The 17,248-nt window shown below is 43.6% G+C and overlaps 1 protein-coding gene across 1 annotated transcript in view; it reads left to right on the top strand.

Moving 5' to 3' along the window:
• Positions 1 to 7,645: 7,645 nt before the first annotated feature.
• Positions 7,646 to 17,248, top strand: part of EPS8L2 (EPS8 like 2) — a 151,470-nt gene continuing 141,867 nt past the window's right edge. The window contains exons 1-2 of the mRNA XM_053284696.1: positions 7,646 to 8,026; positions 8,502 to 8,643. Of these exons, the coding sequence (XP_053140671.1) occupies positions 7,907 to 8,026; positions 8,502 to 8,643 (262 nt within the window). The 5' untranslated portion in view covers positions 7,646 to 7,906. The remainder of the gene's footprint in view (positions 8,027 to 8,501; positions 8,644 to 17,248) is intronic.

Raw genomic sequence — 17,248 nt, 5'->3', positions numbered from 1 at the left:
AGCCTCCCTCTCCAGCCTGCCTGCCGGCCAAATGGCAGGCCAGTGAGTGGGTGGGGAGGGTAAGTGGGGCGGGGGGGGGGCAAAAAGCAGGGAGGGAAGTGGGGGGTGGAGGGAAGCAGGAGAACTAGAGGCACAGATGCTCTGTGCCCAATTCAGCTAGCTCTTTTTATTTGTTTTAAGTCACAGTAAAGCTACAGTACAAAATTACCAGATATATCAAGGTAATGTATATAAATATAATAAATGTCATAATAAATCACAGTGTTGACAATAAAGTTACAGATCCCACAAAATGTCCTGTATATTTATTCTAAACAGATGAAAGATGACCACTTCTGATTTTAAAAGATTATATTAATATACTATTAATAGTATTAATATATTAATAGAAATTAATAGTATATTAATTTATGTACAAATCTTCCTAATCTGTACAGAAATTGGGAAGATTTGAGATACTTCTGAATGATACATTTAGCAATTCTCAAAGACCATATTCTATTTGATATTTTCTTGGGGGAAGAAGGGAAATAGAACATTGGCAATGTAATGAGTGTGGAAACCTCTGGATGCAGGTAACATCTGAATACATTTTCTGTGGATGGTTGACTGATCTGCAAATCTTCCCCTTTGCTCCTGTCTCAGGAAGGAAACAGGGAACCTGTTAAATATAATAAAACAGCTTAATTAGAAAAACATCATGGGGCTGGTTTGGATGATACTGTCCCTGCCCACACAATAAGGAAGCGGTTGTGCCAAGAGCATGTCCTCCATTCCCAATGTCCTCCCAGCATGTTCCTTTATCACTTGCGGGTGGTGGTAGTCATCCAAATGGCCCAGTTACACACACTCCAAATACTTCAAAGAAGTCTTATGAGCTGTGATGACATTATTATCCGCACAGGCCCATTGTTAGAGGTATGTGCAAAGGAGACGTATTTTGTACATCTTTTTTGGAGCTGACGTTAGAAACCTATTCTTTTAGAACAAATTACACCACAATTTATTACACCACAATTTATCAGTATTCTCTATTATTTATTTAACACATTTCTACTCCACCCAACACTTATGTCTATGAGTGGTTTACAATTAAACAGTAAAAATTAAAACAAAATTAAAACATGAACATGTTAAGATAATTTAAAATTCAACACAATGTTAAAAACTGTGACTAATTAAAAGCCTGTGTGAAGAAATGTACCTTAACTGCTTTTTAAAAGGTTGTCAGAGATGGGAAGGCTCTTATTTCAGCAGGGAGTGCATTCCAAAGCCTTGGGGATTCAATGGAGAAAGCCTGTCCCTAAGTAGTCACTAGATAAGTGGGTGGCAACTGCAGACGTACCTCTCCAGTGCACTTTCCAGATTACACCCTGCAACGAGGTCACAGTGGAACTCGGAAGTGTGCTTCTACACTTCCTGTGTTTTGACACCACAGTCCCTACGCTGACAGCAGGGTGCCGTTCACATAAGAACATAAGAACAGCCCTGCTGGATCAGGCCCAAGGCCCATCTAGTCCAGCATCCTGTTTCACACAGTGGCCCACCAGATGCCGCTGGAAGCCACAGGCAGGAGTTGAGGGCATGCCCTCTCTCCTGCCATTACTCCCCTGCAACTGGTACTCAGAGGCATCCTGCCCTTGAGGCTGGAGGTGGCCCACAGCCCTCCGACTAGTAGCCATTGATAGACCTCTCCTCCATGAAGTCATCCAAACCCCTCTTAAAGCCATCCAGGTTGTTGGCTGTCACCACATCCTGTGGCAGAGAGTTCCACAAGTGGATCATGCGTTGTGTGAAAAAGTACTTCTGTTAGTTGGTCCTAGACCTCCTGGCAATCAATTTCATGGAGTGACCCCTGGTTCTAGTGTTGTGTGAGAGGGAAAAGAATTTCTCTCTCTCCACTTTCTCCACACCATGCATGATTTTATAGACCTCTATCATGTCTCCCCGCAGTCGTCTTTTTTCTAAACTAAAAAGCCCAAGGTGTTGTAGTCTTGCCTCATAAGAAAGGTGCTCTAGGCCCCTGACCATCTTGGTTGCCCTCTTCTGTACCTTCTCCAGTTCAACAATGTCCTTTTAAAGATGTGGTGACCAGAATTGTACGCAGTACTCCAAGTGTGGTCGCACCATAGTTTTGTATAAGGGCATTATTATGTTAGCCGTTTTATTTTCAATCCCCTTCCTAATGATCCCTAGCATGGAATTGGCCTTTTTAACAGCTGCCACACATTGAGTCGACACTTTCAAAGAGCTGTCCACCACGACCCCAAGATCCCTCTCCTGGTCAGTCACCAACAGCTCTGATCCCATCAACATATACTTGAAGTTGGGGTTTTTCGTCCCAATGTGCATCACTTTACACTTGCTAACATTGAACCGCATTTGCCATTTTGTCGTCCACTCCCCCAGTTTGGAGAGATCCTTTTGGAGCTGCTCACAATCCGGTTTGGATTTCACTACCCAAAAGAGTTTGGTATCATCTGCAAATTTGGCCACCTCGCTGCTTACCCCTGCTTCTAGATCGTTTATGAATAAATTAAAAAGCACCGGTCCCAGTACAGATCCCTGGGGGACCCCACTTCTTACTTCCCTCCATTGTGAAAACTCTCCATTTATACCTACCCTCTGTTTCCTGTCTTTCAACCAATTTGCAATCCACACATGTACTTGTCCCCTTATCCCATAACCGCTAAGTTTCCTCAGGAGTCTTTGATGAGGAACTTTGTCAAAAGCTTTTTGGAAGTCCAGGTATACTATGTCAACTGGATCACCTTGATCCACACACTCGTTGACACTCTCAAAGAAGTCCAAAAGGTTGGTGAGGCAAGATTTACCTTTGCGGAAGCTATGCTGGCTCACTCCCAGCGGGGCCTGTTCTTCTAGGTGCTTTACAATTTTATCCTTGAGGATGCTTTCCATCAATTTGCCTGGAACAGACGTTAAGCTAACCGGCCTGTAATTTCCCGGATTGCCCCTGGATCCCTTTTTGAAAATCGGTGTTACATTTGCTACTCTCCAGTCCTCTGGTACAGAGCCCGATTTCAGGGATAAGTTAAATATTTTAGCAAGGAGGTTGGCAATTTCACATTTGAGTTCTTTGAGGACTCTTGGATGGATGCCATCCGGCCCTGGTGATTTGTTAATTTTCAGTTTTTCCAGACAGTTTAGAACATCATCCCTTGTCACCTCTATCTGACTCAGCTCTCTAGCCTCCATCCCTAAAAAGCCTGGTTCAGGAACAGGTATATGCTCAGTATCCTCTGCCGTGAAGACAGATGCAAAGAACTCATTCGGCTTCTCTGCAACCTCTATATCCTTCTTAATAATCCCTTTCACTCCCTCATTGTCTAATGGTCCAACTGCCTCCCTGGCAGGTTTCCTGCTTCTGATGTACTTGAAGAAGTTTTTCTTATTCCCCTTGATACTTTTGGCTAAATGTTCCTCAAACTCTCTTTTTGCCTCCCTTATTGCATTTCTTTTGCCAGAGTTTGTGTTCCTTTCTGTTCTCTTCATTTGGACAGGCCTTCCAATTTTGGAAGGAAGTCTTCTTCCCTTTTATGGCTTCCTTGACGGTACCCGTTAGCCATGCTGGCATCCTCCTGGACTTAGTGGTACATTTCCTCCTTTTGGGTACACAATCTAACTGGGCTTCTAGCTTCACATTTCTGATGCCTTGTTTCGAATTTAATCGCTGTGATATAGTGCTATGATGTCATGTATCCGGCGTAAAAGGGTTGCTGTTTTTTCGGGTTATTAGTTTCCGTGTGACTGCTCCCCCTGCTGTTTATGTTTCAAATGCGATTTGCCTGAACAGAAGCATTTTGCTGCTGTTGAGCAGCTAAACTGGAAAGTGCCCAGATGATCTCAATGGGCGGTGTACTCATGGTGAAGAAGACATTCTCTTAAACACCCAGTGCCTAAACTGTTTAGGACTTTATAGGTTATAACCAGGACCCTGTATTTTGACCAGAAGCGTACTAGGAGCCAGTGGAGCTCTTCTAGTATAGAAGTAATATGCTCTCTCCAAGATGACTCAGAGACCAACCTGGCTGCCACATTCTGTACCAACTGCAGTTTCCGGTCTACATACAAAGGCAGCCCCGCATAGAGTGCATCGCAGTAGTCAAGTCTGGAGGTTACCAGCATATGTACCACTGTTCTGAGGTAATTTATTTCAAAAAACAGATGCAGCTGGCATATCAACCGAAGCTGATAGATAGAAAGCACCTCTGGCTACCGCCTCAACCTGGGACAGCAGGAAGAGGTTTGGATCCAGAAGCACCCCCAGACAGTGGACCTGTTCCTTCTGGGGAAATGTTATCCCATCCAAAACGGGCAGATCAAAATAATCTCCTGAGTTCCGACCCCACACAATAAGTACCCCTGTCTTATGTGGATTCTGTCTCAGATTGTTTTTCTTCATCCGGCACATCACCACCTCCAGGCAGGGATTTAGGGAGGTTATGCCTTCTCCTGATGATGTTGACATGGAGAACTAGATTTGGGAGTCATCAGCATATTGATAACACTCTGCACCAAGTCTCTTAGTGATCTCTCCCAGCGGTTTAATGTAGATGTTAAAGAGTACTGGAGATGGTATAGAGCCCTGGGGGACACCATATAAAAGTTCAAGTTTTGAAAAGCAAGTCTCCGATTCCAGACTATTTAGAATTAGTAATTGACAAAGATTATTGGACAGCAAGAATGGCTAACGTCATGTTATATTCAGGCAAAGAGGCACGTTCTAAAGTGCCGATTCTCATATTTAGCAGGAGGAGAGCAACTGGCACTATCCACCCCCAGCACAGCATCCTTCCAGTGGCTGTTGCTGGTGTCTATCTTTTGTTGTTGTTGTTTTAGACTGTGAGCCCTTTGAGGGAGTGAGCCATTTTATTTTTATTTATATGTGTAAACCACTTTGGGAACTTTTGTTGAAAAGCAGTATATAAATATTATATTATTATTATTATTATTATTATTATTATTATTATTATTATTATTGATTTGATTTCTATACTGCCATTCCAAAAATGGCTCAGGGTGGTTTACACAGAGAAATAATAAATAAATTGAAAATTATTAGTCGTATTGATAAGCAAATCCAAGCTTTATGTGGAAATTATTTTTACTGGAATACTTGTAAAAGCTTAAAGACAATAAACAACATCTTTTTATATAAACACTTCCAAGTTCCCCAGCTCAGCAAAATAAATTAGACTGCTCTGTGTGTTTGCTAGAAGTGAAACCAAAACTAATGTAAGTTTTCTTTGTGCTTTCATTTGTAGTCTTAGTTGGAATAAGAATGTTGGCTTTGGTTGTACAGGTCAAATCAACATCAATCAGTGAATTAATAACTGTATTTTTAAAAAAATTGGATTATATTAATAATTATTTTTATCTGGATCATAATAATCCAAATCCATCAGTTATTTGGATTGTTTGGATTATTAAGTTTATTTTGGTTTTATTTTACGCTACCACCACCCCCGTTTACAAATCCAAGAGAGCAGAGGCGTAACTATAGGGGGGGCAGGGGGGGCACGTGCCCCGGGCGCCATCTTTTCTGGTCACGTGGGGGGCGCCGCCATGACAAATTCTTTAAAAAATTTTTGTTAATACAAATGTTTCCTGCTCAGTGCAGCAGCGCTGCAGCAGTCAAGGGAGCGCGTAGGTGCCCCCTCCCCCATGAGCAGTCCCTTCCGCGCCGCCTGCGGGCCCCCCCATTGCTTTGCTGGCACCTGGCGGCCAGTCAGTGGCCTGGCTTGGCGGCGGCGGCAGGCGTTTGTGAGGAAAAACCTAAGTATAATATAGTATGTTGGGGGGGCGCCATTTCAGTTCTTGCCCCGGGTGCCGTTTTCCCTAGTTATGCCTCTGCAAGAGAGCTCTGTTTGTGTGTATACATACGCTCTCACTAGCTGATAACTTGACTGAATTACTTAGTAGTACTAAAGTAAAGTGTGCTGTCGAGTTGATGTTGACTCCTGGCGACCACAGAGTCCTGTGGTTGTCTTTGGTAGAGTACAAGAAGGGTTTACCATTGCCTCCTCCCATGCAGTATGAGATAATGCCTTTCAGCATCTTCTATACTGCTGCTGCCCAGCAAAGGTGTTTCCCATTGTCTGAGAAATGCACTCAGGAGTTATTCCAAAAGACCGCTGAATTGTAATAGAAACTCCTCCAGTAAATTTAGTCAGGATGTCAGCTGCACTTCCTAAAATAATACCCGAAAAACGTTAATTACAACTTTGAAACTGCTTAATTTGCCTGATGCTCTATTAGTATTCATTTATTATGTTGCATTGTTTCATAAAATACAGATTTTTTTGTCTGTATGAACATTTAATAGTGGAAATTGTTCTGTCTCACATAATGGAGGAGCATTTTGTACTTGCACCCGAAATATTTTTGGCAGCAAACGGGCAGCGCCTTGTGTTGTCTCATGGGAATCAAATGTCAATTTGACAGGAACAAGTATGCACCACACTGGTCAAGTAATCAAGCTTTCCCCCTACCCTTAAGAATATGCAAGGCCAGTGTTCTTCATTCCAAGGCCCAGGAGCCAGTGGCAGCTCCAGAATACTCAGTGAAAAACCCCTGGAACAGTGTTGAAGCAACTGTTCCCCACCCAGCACTGGTGAGGCTCATTTAAGTGAAACGGAGTCCCCTCAGCTCCCAGCTTTGTCTTGGAAGGTGCACATGGAATGCTGGAAATCACTTTTGCCATCCAGCTCAATGGGGAAATCACTGGGAAGGACTACACTTCCCAGCATCCCTTGTGTGCCTTTCAAGATGGTGCTGCGGTTTGATAGGGCTCCATTTTTCTTAAAGGGTTCGCCCTCCCGGAGCACTGAAAGAAGCACAACACTGCACTGAGCTCAACTTAGTGGAAAATGGCTCCCCCTCACATTGTTGAATTTTTGCCTGTGGCCCTACTTGAAAAACAGTGACGAAGATAACTGCTCTAGGCAGTTTCCCACTGCTCCCCAGCATGGCTGTGCTTAGGGCATGGCAAGCAGGGTGACCTCTGGGGCACCACTCTTTTAACCCCCATTAGAATTAACTGGAAGGAGGCCCTGCACTGGCTGATTTGCCCCGGGGGCCCCACACCCCCCCCCAGGGCTCTCTAAGGACAGCCCTGCTCCCCAGGACCAGCACGTATTGACAGTGGGGTCTACCCAACCTGTGAGAGAGGCAGCAGCATCCATTCCTCCCATAACATTGCCATTACAAATATGACAAGCTGAGTAGGATGCAATCTCACAGCGCTCTTCCGATAATACAGCCATCTGCTCTTCTGAGACATCTGTTGCATGTGAACCCTGCTTTTTCATGGTTAGAACCTGCAGGCAAATTGTTGGGCATCGCAGTTCTTGCCAGAGCTGCCTGGAACCCTGGGCCCGCCTAGGTGCTAGTGTGAGCCCCACAGAACTCAGCTGGACTTCCTTCTGAGTAAACATGTAACCTCCTATTTGTGTATGTATTGCCTCAAGTTCTGAATCCAATCCAAAACCCACTCAAGCCAAAGGAAATGTTTCCACCCATTGCAAATGAAAGTACGTAATTGTGCTTTATCTATCTGGGCGCCTCCCTCTTCCTCCTGATCTCAGTCTCTCTCTCTCCTCTCTCTCTCTGCAAGACACGGAGAAGCGAGCCCTATTCTCTCCATACTGACACAAAGCAGGGCTGCTGAGCTCGCTGTCTCTGTGACTTGCTCCTTGTCGAGTCTGTGGTCCGTCAAGAAAACAATTCAGAGTCAGGGGCCGGCGGCGCATCTTGCCGACCCTGGGTCATCTTTGACTCTAGCCGCCGTCTCTGAGACTACTTCTTCTGCCTCGTTTGATAGGTGCTTTTAGCCGCCGCTGCCGCCACCACCACCTCCATTTCCCTCCCAATTTCCACCTTAAAGATGCCAAGACAGGGTGGGCAGAGTTTCGTCTGGCAGGATCAACACCTCACCAGACGGAGCGAGCCGCGGAGAGCTTGCGTGCTAAACAAACGCCGACTTGTTCCCCTCCTGAAAAGCCAGGTTGGTAATCTTCCCTCCCCAACTGTGTGAGAGGCGAGACGAAATTGGAGCAAAGGCACACGCCCCGCCCCGTTCCTGGGGTGCAAAAAAGGCTCAGGGAAGAGAAGGAAAACAAAAACCAAGCACATTCTGTAACCTCACAGGCAGCAGCCTGTTCTGGTTTTCCACGGCTGCACCAGGTGTCAGCAGAGATACCCTGCTCTGAGGCAAGCGCCCAGCCTGCAGAGCCTCTCGCGGGCTTCTGGATATCCAGTAACCTGTTGCTTTAGTTGCAGCTCCAGCTCCACCTCTCCCCCCCCCCCCCGCCATCCCTCCCCCTGTGTGGCTCTGCTGAGAAAGCCGTTCCACCTGCTTGTAGAGAAGCCTGAAGTGGAAGGAACAAGAAGGGAGTCGGCAAGCGGAGTGTGTGGAGGTGATTCTCCTGCCCGCCTCCACCCGTTTCCCCTGGGCAGCTGGACTGTGCTGATCATTCTAGGACTTGGCTGAATACAGCAGAGGAGGAAGCCCGGAGCGGGTTGAGAATGGCAGAGAACCTGAACTAGGAGGAAGGCAAGTGCTGCTAAGTGGGGCAGAAACTACAGGACCCTGGGATACCCAGCAGACTCTTCTCAGCAGAGGTAAGTCACGTTTCACTTTTGGTATTCATGTTTCAGAGTTTGATGTGCAGCCACAGAAAAATATTCCACACAGCTAGGGAAATGGGTGCATATTTGGAAGATGGCATGCTGCTGAAAGAAGTTATATATAGACATTAGGGCGCAAGGGCATACTTTTCTCAGTGAGTGTTGTTATGTTTGTGTGGCATAGCACATATCCTTGCCCAAATACTAACAATTCAGTAGGAAGGGTTTTCTTGACAGTTAACACCCTTGAGTTTTCAACTAAAGTCTAAATATCCTGTTTCCAGCTTCTGTTTCTCTGAAACTTAGACGTTTCTTCCAAAAGGTATAAAACTGGAAGGAATTAGAATTAAAATTAGAATCTGCCACATTGATTCTAATTTTGTTAAAGGGCCTTCATACTTATTATCATGGGAGGTGTTTAGTTTTGTTAATGAAAGTGTGTTTTGCAATATTCATTTAACCCTTGGCAGTGTGCTGACACATTCTTTTTTAAACAGAGCTAGTGCATACTTTTCTGAGGAATGTCAGTCTGATAAGAACAGAGCTTTCTTAAATGTTACCTGATATATTTATTAATTTCCATAAACTAATCACTGCATTGTCAGAGAAATGGGGCAGCTGAATATAATTATTCCCTGACTTTAATTAGGCCAGTTTAGTGTAGTGTTCAGTGAGAGGACTGTTCTTCTGGAAGAGTAAGAGGCAACTAGAGCTTATTTTTTAAATTCATAAATTCCAAGTTGCTGTATGAGGTGCCACTGAAAAATTTCTTATTTTACATGTTGTACTCTGGAATCAATTCCGAAGTACACACACGCCATATCAGTATAATTGTCACACCTGTATGACTTGTGGCTTTTGCCCTTCGCACTCATTGCTCAAACATACTTTGTAGGCAAAATCCCAGTTTATAATGTGGGTGCTATTCACAAATTCAAACAAGTACTTGGGAGCTGCTGGCCTTGTACAAAATATGAAGAAGTATACTTCTTCAAAGTATGAAGAAGCCTTAAGGAATTTCGCCTGTTGTGAACGACTTACTAGTTTATTTAGCAGAATCGGACATCACTCAAAGTCCTTTGCTAAGTCTTGAAAAAGTATTTCTGAGAGACTTAAACAGTATGATGTGAAGCTGTACGTGCAAGATCAGAGCTGAATTTCAGATATTCTAATCTGAATTATCCAAACACCCTGAATATCTGAAGGATAATGTCAATATGAAGCTATGTAAACAAAAGGCATGCTTATCCAAACTTCTAATTATCCAAAATGTTCTGAATATACTTTGCATAAATTATAGGTGGCCACATTAGTCCATTAGGAGAAAAATCCACAATCCAAAGTAGGGTAGTGCATTTATTAGGACTAACAAAAATGTAACAAAGCATCAAACAGTAAGCATTGAAGACATACAGAATTCTTAATTACCCTAGATGGTAAGGAAAAGGAAGGAGGGGAGAAAAAGGATATCTCAGTAGTGTGCAGTCAGTTCTGTCAAGCCTGGTGATGAAGAATGCTGTAGGATTCAGAAGCTTGCTACGTATTTACTAGGACTCAAAACTGTTGTTACTTCTCAATTTGTCCTAACAAAAGTATTACCCTACTTTTGGATTATGGACTTGCATAAATGTGATTCTGCTATATTAATGTGATCTAGTTCTTTGATCTATTCTAATGTGATCTAGTTCTTTGAATGTCTAGGGGAAAGGATAGGTCACTTAAATAGTCCCAGTTCATGATTATTTTTGGCTAAAGGGATATGTTATAAAACAAGAGGCTGGAAACTATTGTCATTGCCACGTCAATGCATGCAAGAGGAAATGTCAGGTTGGCCCCATGGATTGACCAAAGGTAAATAATATTCAGGGCCCCTTAATACATTACTGCAGTGGTGTGGGAGCTGCTTCCCTGGGGACCTTACCACCTTATTCTGTGAATAACTGGAAGCTTGGGGCTAATTGTGCAGGATTTTCCCATCCAAAGGTAGTTGCCCTGTTCAGAGGGAAGGCAACAGTTGGGCAGGTGAGTGGGAGGGATGGGATCTGTGGGATTGCCTCTGGCTTCGAAACATCATCGCAGCAGCATGGGAAGAAACCACCAGGAAGTGGCTCTTGTGCTACTGCAATAAGATTTTTTTTTGGTTCAGTTTCTAATTGTATGCAGCCAGGAGTCTGTTGTTTTATTTTTCTAAATGGTTGCATTGTGTTTTACTGTTTTGTTCCATGCTTGATTGTTTTGTTTGTTTGTTTAAATTGTTTTGTTAACTGCCCTGAGAATGCATGGGGGGGAAATACTGTAACTTTACCACAAATCTGCACTTTGCAGCACTCTTTGAACCTCTTGCTCCACTCCAGCTAGTGTTGAACACTGTAAGTCATCTGAGCTATTTTCATCAGCTGTGGGTCAGAGCAGGCCTCCATCCTAATGTCAGTAATTGTCTGAAAATCAAGGCAATTACTCCACTTGGCATGGTCCATTTGTGTAGATGAAACCATGATCCTGAAAAGATGAAAGCCAGAGTGGTTCACTTGTGTGTTCAAATCTTTGCTTACCTTTGGAATTTCTGGATTCTTTTGGCAAATCACAGATTATCTGCTTTTCGTTTGCAAAATAGGATTGTAAATAAATTCTATGATTGCTACAAGAATAAATGAGGTGAGGCACAGGGTTTCTCAAATCTGGAGTCCCAGGTGTGTTTGGACTACAGTTCCCATCATCCCCAGCCACAATGGGAGCTGCAAACCACTTTGAAAAGGTTTTTGTTGAAAAATGGTATAATAAATAATAATCAATGGGAGCTGTAATCCAGAAACATCTGGAGAATTTCTGAGATAAGTACTTAAAAATATTGCTATCGATTAATAATTTGATGAGACACAGTTTCAGTCTCACAAAGTAATGAATCTTTGTCAAATTTTAACATGCTTTTAACAAATAATGAATCTGATTTGATCATGAAATCTCAAATAATTATTTGGGGTTATTTTTTCCTCCTTGGTTTTTAAACCAAACTTCTATTCTTGCTTTTAGTAAGATTAAGATTTTAAAAATATCTTAAAGTTCTCACTTGAGCAATCTGACCTGAAAAGTAGATTTTAAAAATGAACACACAAGTGATAATTCAATTTATGGTATCAAGAACACTGGTGAATCTGGATAATGGAATGTAAATGGATTCATACAGGATGATCAACACCACAGCAAATCACTCATTTGCCCATCTGTTTCATTGTGTTCACCTCAGCCTTGAACTGGGTATGTTGATCATTACTTAAAAATATATAACATTTTTCAACAACAACAAACTTTTCAAAGCAATTGACATAGTAGAAGAAATGAGAAAATGATTCTTTATCCCGAAAGGGCTCGTAGTCTAAAAATAAAAACAAGGAAATGCCAACAACAGCCACCGGAAGGGATGTTGTATTGGAATGAATAGGGGATTAAGTTGTCATGCCATGGTCCAACCACTGTTGGGCTATCATTCAGAGCTGTCAACAGCCATGCAAATAATGGCTAAAATAGGGTGGATCTTGGGATGTTTGTAAACTTGACTGCCATGAGTAAACTAATTTTGTATAAACTACTCAGTTAACCTAAAATGACAGTAATTCTTGCCTTCAGTGTTTATGTTCCTGATTGGATTATTTGTTGTGTGTGTTCGCAGTTTAGGCTGCTGTGTGTTTGTGCCTTAGGACATTTGCACAGGCACATGAACTATATGCAGAGTGTATGGCAAAGCACAAGGTCATTGCAAGTTCTTACAGTTTTATCATGAGGCTTGCAGTATTTTGAAAAGTAGATGGATTTCACACTTAATCCAAATTATCACCCTTGAAGGCTGGGAGAAAGCTATTTCCACAACAAAATATAATCAGATCTTAGCGGTCTTGTGATTTATAGTTGGTATGTGATCAACAGCTTTCCTCTAATTGCAATACACTGTGTGTATAAATCTTGCAGTATGTCTGTTTGCTCATCTTCTGGAGAACATTTACTAAGCTAGGAAGGGAGCAGTACTCAAAAATAGAGGAAGCCGGCTCTGTTAGGCATAAGCTCCTGGAAATGTTTCCTCCTCTCAAGCTCCATGTAAACGAATGAGTATATAATTCAGGGGCATTTTGAGGCTGGGTGCCACTCAAAGCAACTCAAGAATCGCTATCTCACAGCCCCACCCCGTGTCAGCTGGGCATTGACACTGTCCCATCTCAATGTCATTGGCCATGCTTCAGCCACCTGACTCACAACCGGGCAGGAAGCCCAGTGCTGATCGCTGCTCTCTTCTTCCTGGTGGCGTTCAGGGCTGTCCTCCAACCAGCATTAAGGACTGCTGACTGGTCCATCTCTCTGTCACCTCTTGGTCACCAGCTCTCTTCTTCCCAGGAGCATTCAGCACTAGACTTCCGGTGAGTCAAGCAGGGGAGGGGGAAGTGCTGAGGTGAGGATTGGGAGGCAGCAGCAGGGTGGTGAGGTGAGGCTTGTGGGCAATGGGGTGGAGGCTTTGCCCTTACTGACTTATGGCACAATTGCCACCTGAGACAGTTGTGACCCTGGGTTAGGCTGCTCGTGTGCAGCGTTGAGATCTGGCACTGCCTGCCTAACCCTACTTTTAAACCTGGATGTTAGCCAGTTAAGGGTGCAAGCGTGCCCTTAACCCTGCGGCCAGGATCATGTGTTTGCTCAGGTTGCAAGCAGCCCGAGCAGACACAGAGACGGGTGCCTAGAGCACCCATCTCAAGGGGGTATCCTCCAATGCACCATACTCATAGCATGCTAAATTGTGGGATATCTAGAGGATGAGATGAGATCTTCGGCCTCCAGAGATCGTCACTGCTCAGCAGCGTGGATTGTCTGGGAGTGCAAGCCATGCTCCCAGCAGCTTTCTTTTGATTGTCTGGCGGCGGAGGGGAGGTGAATTGCACCCTGCCTTCCTCCCTGCCCGCTCTTCAAGTCAAGCAAGCATGACTTGTCCCCTTAGCTAAGCAGGTTCTGCCCTGGTTGCATCTGAATGGGAGACTTGATGTGTAAGTACTGCACGATATTCCCCTCAGGGGATGAAGCCGCTCTGGGAAGAGCAGAAGGTTTCAAGTTCCCTCCCTGGCTTCCCCAAGATAGGGCTGAGAGAGATTCCTGCCTGCAACCTTGGAGAAGCTGCTGCTAGTCTGTGAAGACAATACTGAGCTAGATAGACCAATGGTCTGACTCAGTATATGGCAGTTTCCTATGTTCCAGATGGTGGTATAGGGTCAAAGAATACAGAAAGAGGGGAGATGCAGAATTAGCACCAGTCTATATAGAAACAAAAAACAAAACCCAGGAGAACCCAAGGTGCTAAAAAGTGATGTATTAAATGTCCAATACACTTCAAGCTCTTTCTGTTCTGCAGAGACAATCATATCTTTTGGGATGCTTCTTAGGATACTCCCAACCTCAGTAAAATCAATTGAACTTTACTGAGGTTAGGAGTATCCAAAGAAAAAAAGCCCAAAGGTATGCTTACCTCTGAAGTAGGAGAACTCTTAAGTGGATCGGGCATTTTTGGGCATAGTTTAATAAAACAGAGTGTAGGCACTCTGGCTTCATCCACCCACCCACACCCTTTTGGGGGGGGGTCCCAGGGGCAACTCAATCAGATCTACAACAACTTGTTCAACTCATGAACCTGTGAAGAAGAGGAGGTGAGAGATGATGTTCTGTGAGTGATTGGCTGCATACAGGTTAACTAATTAGAGTAATTATTAGAGATGTATGTTGTGATGAAATAATTCCTGTTCCTTTGTGTCAAGCTTATTCTCTTAGCTGGGATAGGAGAGAGCCTTTATAGGATCAGTTTCAGGAGACAGCAGAGCACTGGGTCAAACAGAACTGAGAACTGGTGCAATGTTGTTTTGACAGCATATAATTAAAAAAAAAAAACAACGGTAGGGTCCAAAGATCTAAGCCTGAGAGGTCAAGCACCCAAGCAGCAGCTTGGTTAATGAAAAGCATAAAGTAGAGACAGTCTATGTCCAACGTATGTTGGGTCAAAGGAAAAGTAGGCCCTGCACAAGGAAGGACGAATGGGAACTGAAGCCTTTTCAAAGGAAGGCTAGGGCTGTAGCCATCAGGGGCATATCTAGGGTGGGACAGGCAGGGCAGGTGCACCAGGCGCTACTTGAAGTGGGCGCCATTTTTTAAAATTTAAAAAAATGGCTGCCGAAAACAAAATGGCCACCACGCATGCTCAAATGGCCTCTGTGAGGCCCTAGGCCATGCCTGGCCTCGCAGAGGCCATTTGAGCATGGCGGTGGCCATTTTGTTTTCAGCGGCCATTTAAAAAATATATATATTTAAAAATGTCCTCTGCACATGCTCGAATGGTCCCTGCAAGGCCCTAGAGGACAGCAGAGGGAGAGGAACCTTTGCAGATCCCCCCCCCATGGCTTTTAGGAAGCCCCCTGAAGGGGCTACAGGTAATTTTTTTGAAAAAAATTTAAATATAAGTCACTGTACACATATTCAGTTTGTCACTATGTACAGAGAATCAGAGCTTGTGAATACTGAGCTGAAGCTTATGAGCTAGGATTGTATTTGCTCTTACTTTGCTTCTTGTGATAAGTGAGTTAAATGTGATGTCTTAATAATATGGCTATTAATGGTGAGTTTGTCTTTGAATCAGTGTGGAATCCTTAGTATTAAGGCCTACTGGGAGTTTCTTGCTCTCTTTCTCTCATTTTAACTGTCTTTCTGAAATACTAGAATATATTCCAAGCAGTGACACAGTTTACTCTGCATATCCTTTAATTATTTTCAGAGTATCTGGGAAAAGTCAAATTCTCCATTTATTTTCAAAACTTATGTAATAGTGATGCTGCAATGCATAGTAAAGAATGAGACAGGCACTTCTGTTTAGTTTTCCAAGTACACCTCCACACAGTATTTGGGTATTTCATGAGCCCCAGCATACTGAAATTTGTAGTTTTCTAGCATTTTTTGGTCTGGCTATGTCCACTGCTAAATAGTTCTTGAACTATGAAAAGATTAACGAGCTTGACTTGTATTTTTCAGCAGATATTATGGTAAAGTTTTCTGAAAGATGGGTGTCAAGGGACGGGGGTGCAATTTCAGTGGTTGTCCTAGGCGCTATTTTCCCTAGATACGCCTCTGGTAGCCATCCAGCACTTTCCTTTTCCAGTCAGTGATGAACACCAAAGTATGTCTTGGTTAAGTTGTGGACAGCTGCTTGAGGACATCAGATAAAGTGGAGGACTGTAACTTTTAATAGGATGGGCTCTCATGATCAAAAAAAGACTAGCTTACTGGAAAATCCTAGCAGCTGAGCCATGTGTGCTCCCATGGGTGTGCCGTGAGAACCCAGGATTTCTTTTCCAGTCCCAGGTCTGCTGACCGACATTTAACTGGGATCATTAGTCACAGATCTGAATTCGGCTGGTTAAATGTTGGGTTTTGATTTAATCGATCCTAGTTAAATGTTGGGTTTTGCAGCACTGAGCTGGGATCAACAAAAATGTCAGAGTTCTCACAACACACTCCATGGGTGCCTGTGTGGCTCGGAGATTGGGATTTTTCAGTACACTGGGCTGCTTTTGACCGTGAGAACTCACCTTGTGTAAAGGTAAAGTGTGTCGTCGAGTCGGTGTCAACTCCTGGTGACCACAGAGCCCTGTGGTTGTCTTTGGTAGAATACGTACAAGAGGGATTTTTGGCAGTTACAATTAAGCATAGAAAATACGCTGCACCTGTAGAAATGCCCTTTCAAAGGTACAATAGCCATGTCCTTTATTTGTGTTAACTGCTTACTGGGCTAGTCTTCACATTCACTGAGGTTTTCTGGAAAGCAGGGAGAAGTTAAGCAGGGCTTGGAAAGATGGCAAGGGATCAGGTAAGACTAACAGTATGGCTGGAGAATTTTCAATACCTGAGCTGTACTTAGAGAGTAGTGCGATTGAGTGGAAGATTCCTAATCTCTTTGTCTGAGTCTTTGGATGCTAGACCTGGCTCCTGACACACAACCTGCATAATAACTAATCAAAAGAACAGAAAAAGCTGGTTGTCTGCAATAGATTACTGTGTTGTAGGTGAATCAATACTGCAGTAGAAATTAGGATATTTTAAGGTGTTTGCTTATGAACATGGTTTACATAGAGGCCGTTGGTGCTAGGTAGTTGTCTTCATTCAGGTATTAGAAACTTTAGTATAAGAAAAACATGCTTCTATTTATTAGCTGAAATGATAGAAAAGCATTTTCATTTGTCCCTCTGTAGGTGTAAGTCAGCTCTGGTCAGGGGCGTAACAAGGCTGGAGTGGGCTCAGAGACAAAATTTTAAAATGGGCCCCTCGCTCACACACACACACACACACACACACACACACACACACACACACACATTTCACAATATATAATCATGTGACTTGCCTCTGGGGGGGCCCTTGAGGCACAGAGGCCCCCAGGCAGCCGCCTCCCCTTGCCTAATGGTAGTTACGCCCCTGGCTCTGGTGATGAAGCTGTATCTGCCTACATAATGTTTGGTCTGGTAGATTACATCACAAGGCTGCTACCCTCCTTTTTCTTTCATGAGAGGTAGTGCGACGAACTATC

The sequence above is a fragment of the Hemicordylus capensis genome, chromosome 1 (assembly GCF_027244095.1).
Source record: "Hemicordylus capensis ecotype Gifberg chromosome 1, rHemCap1.1.pri, whole genome shotgun sequence".
Lineage (NCBI taxonomy): Eukaryota > Metazoa > Chordata > Lepidosauria > Squamata > Cordylidae > Hemicordylus > Hemicordylus capensis.
Note: the sequence above shows the minus strand (reverse complement) of the source record. Positions and strands in the feature narration are given on the sequence as shown.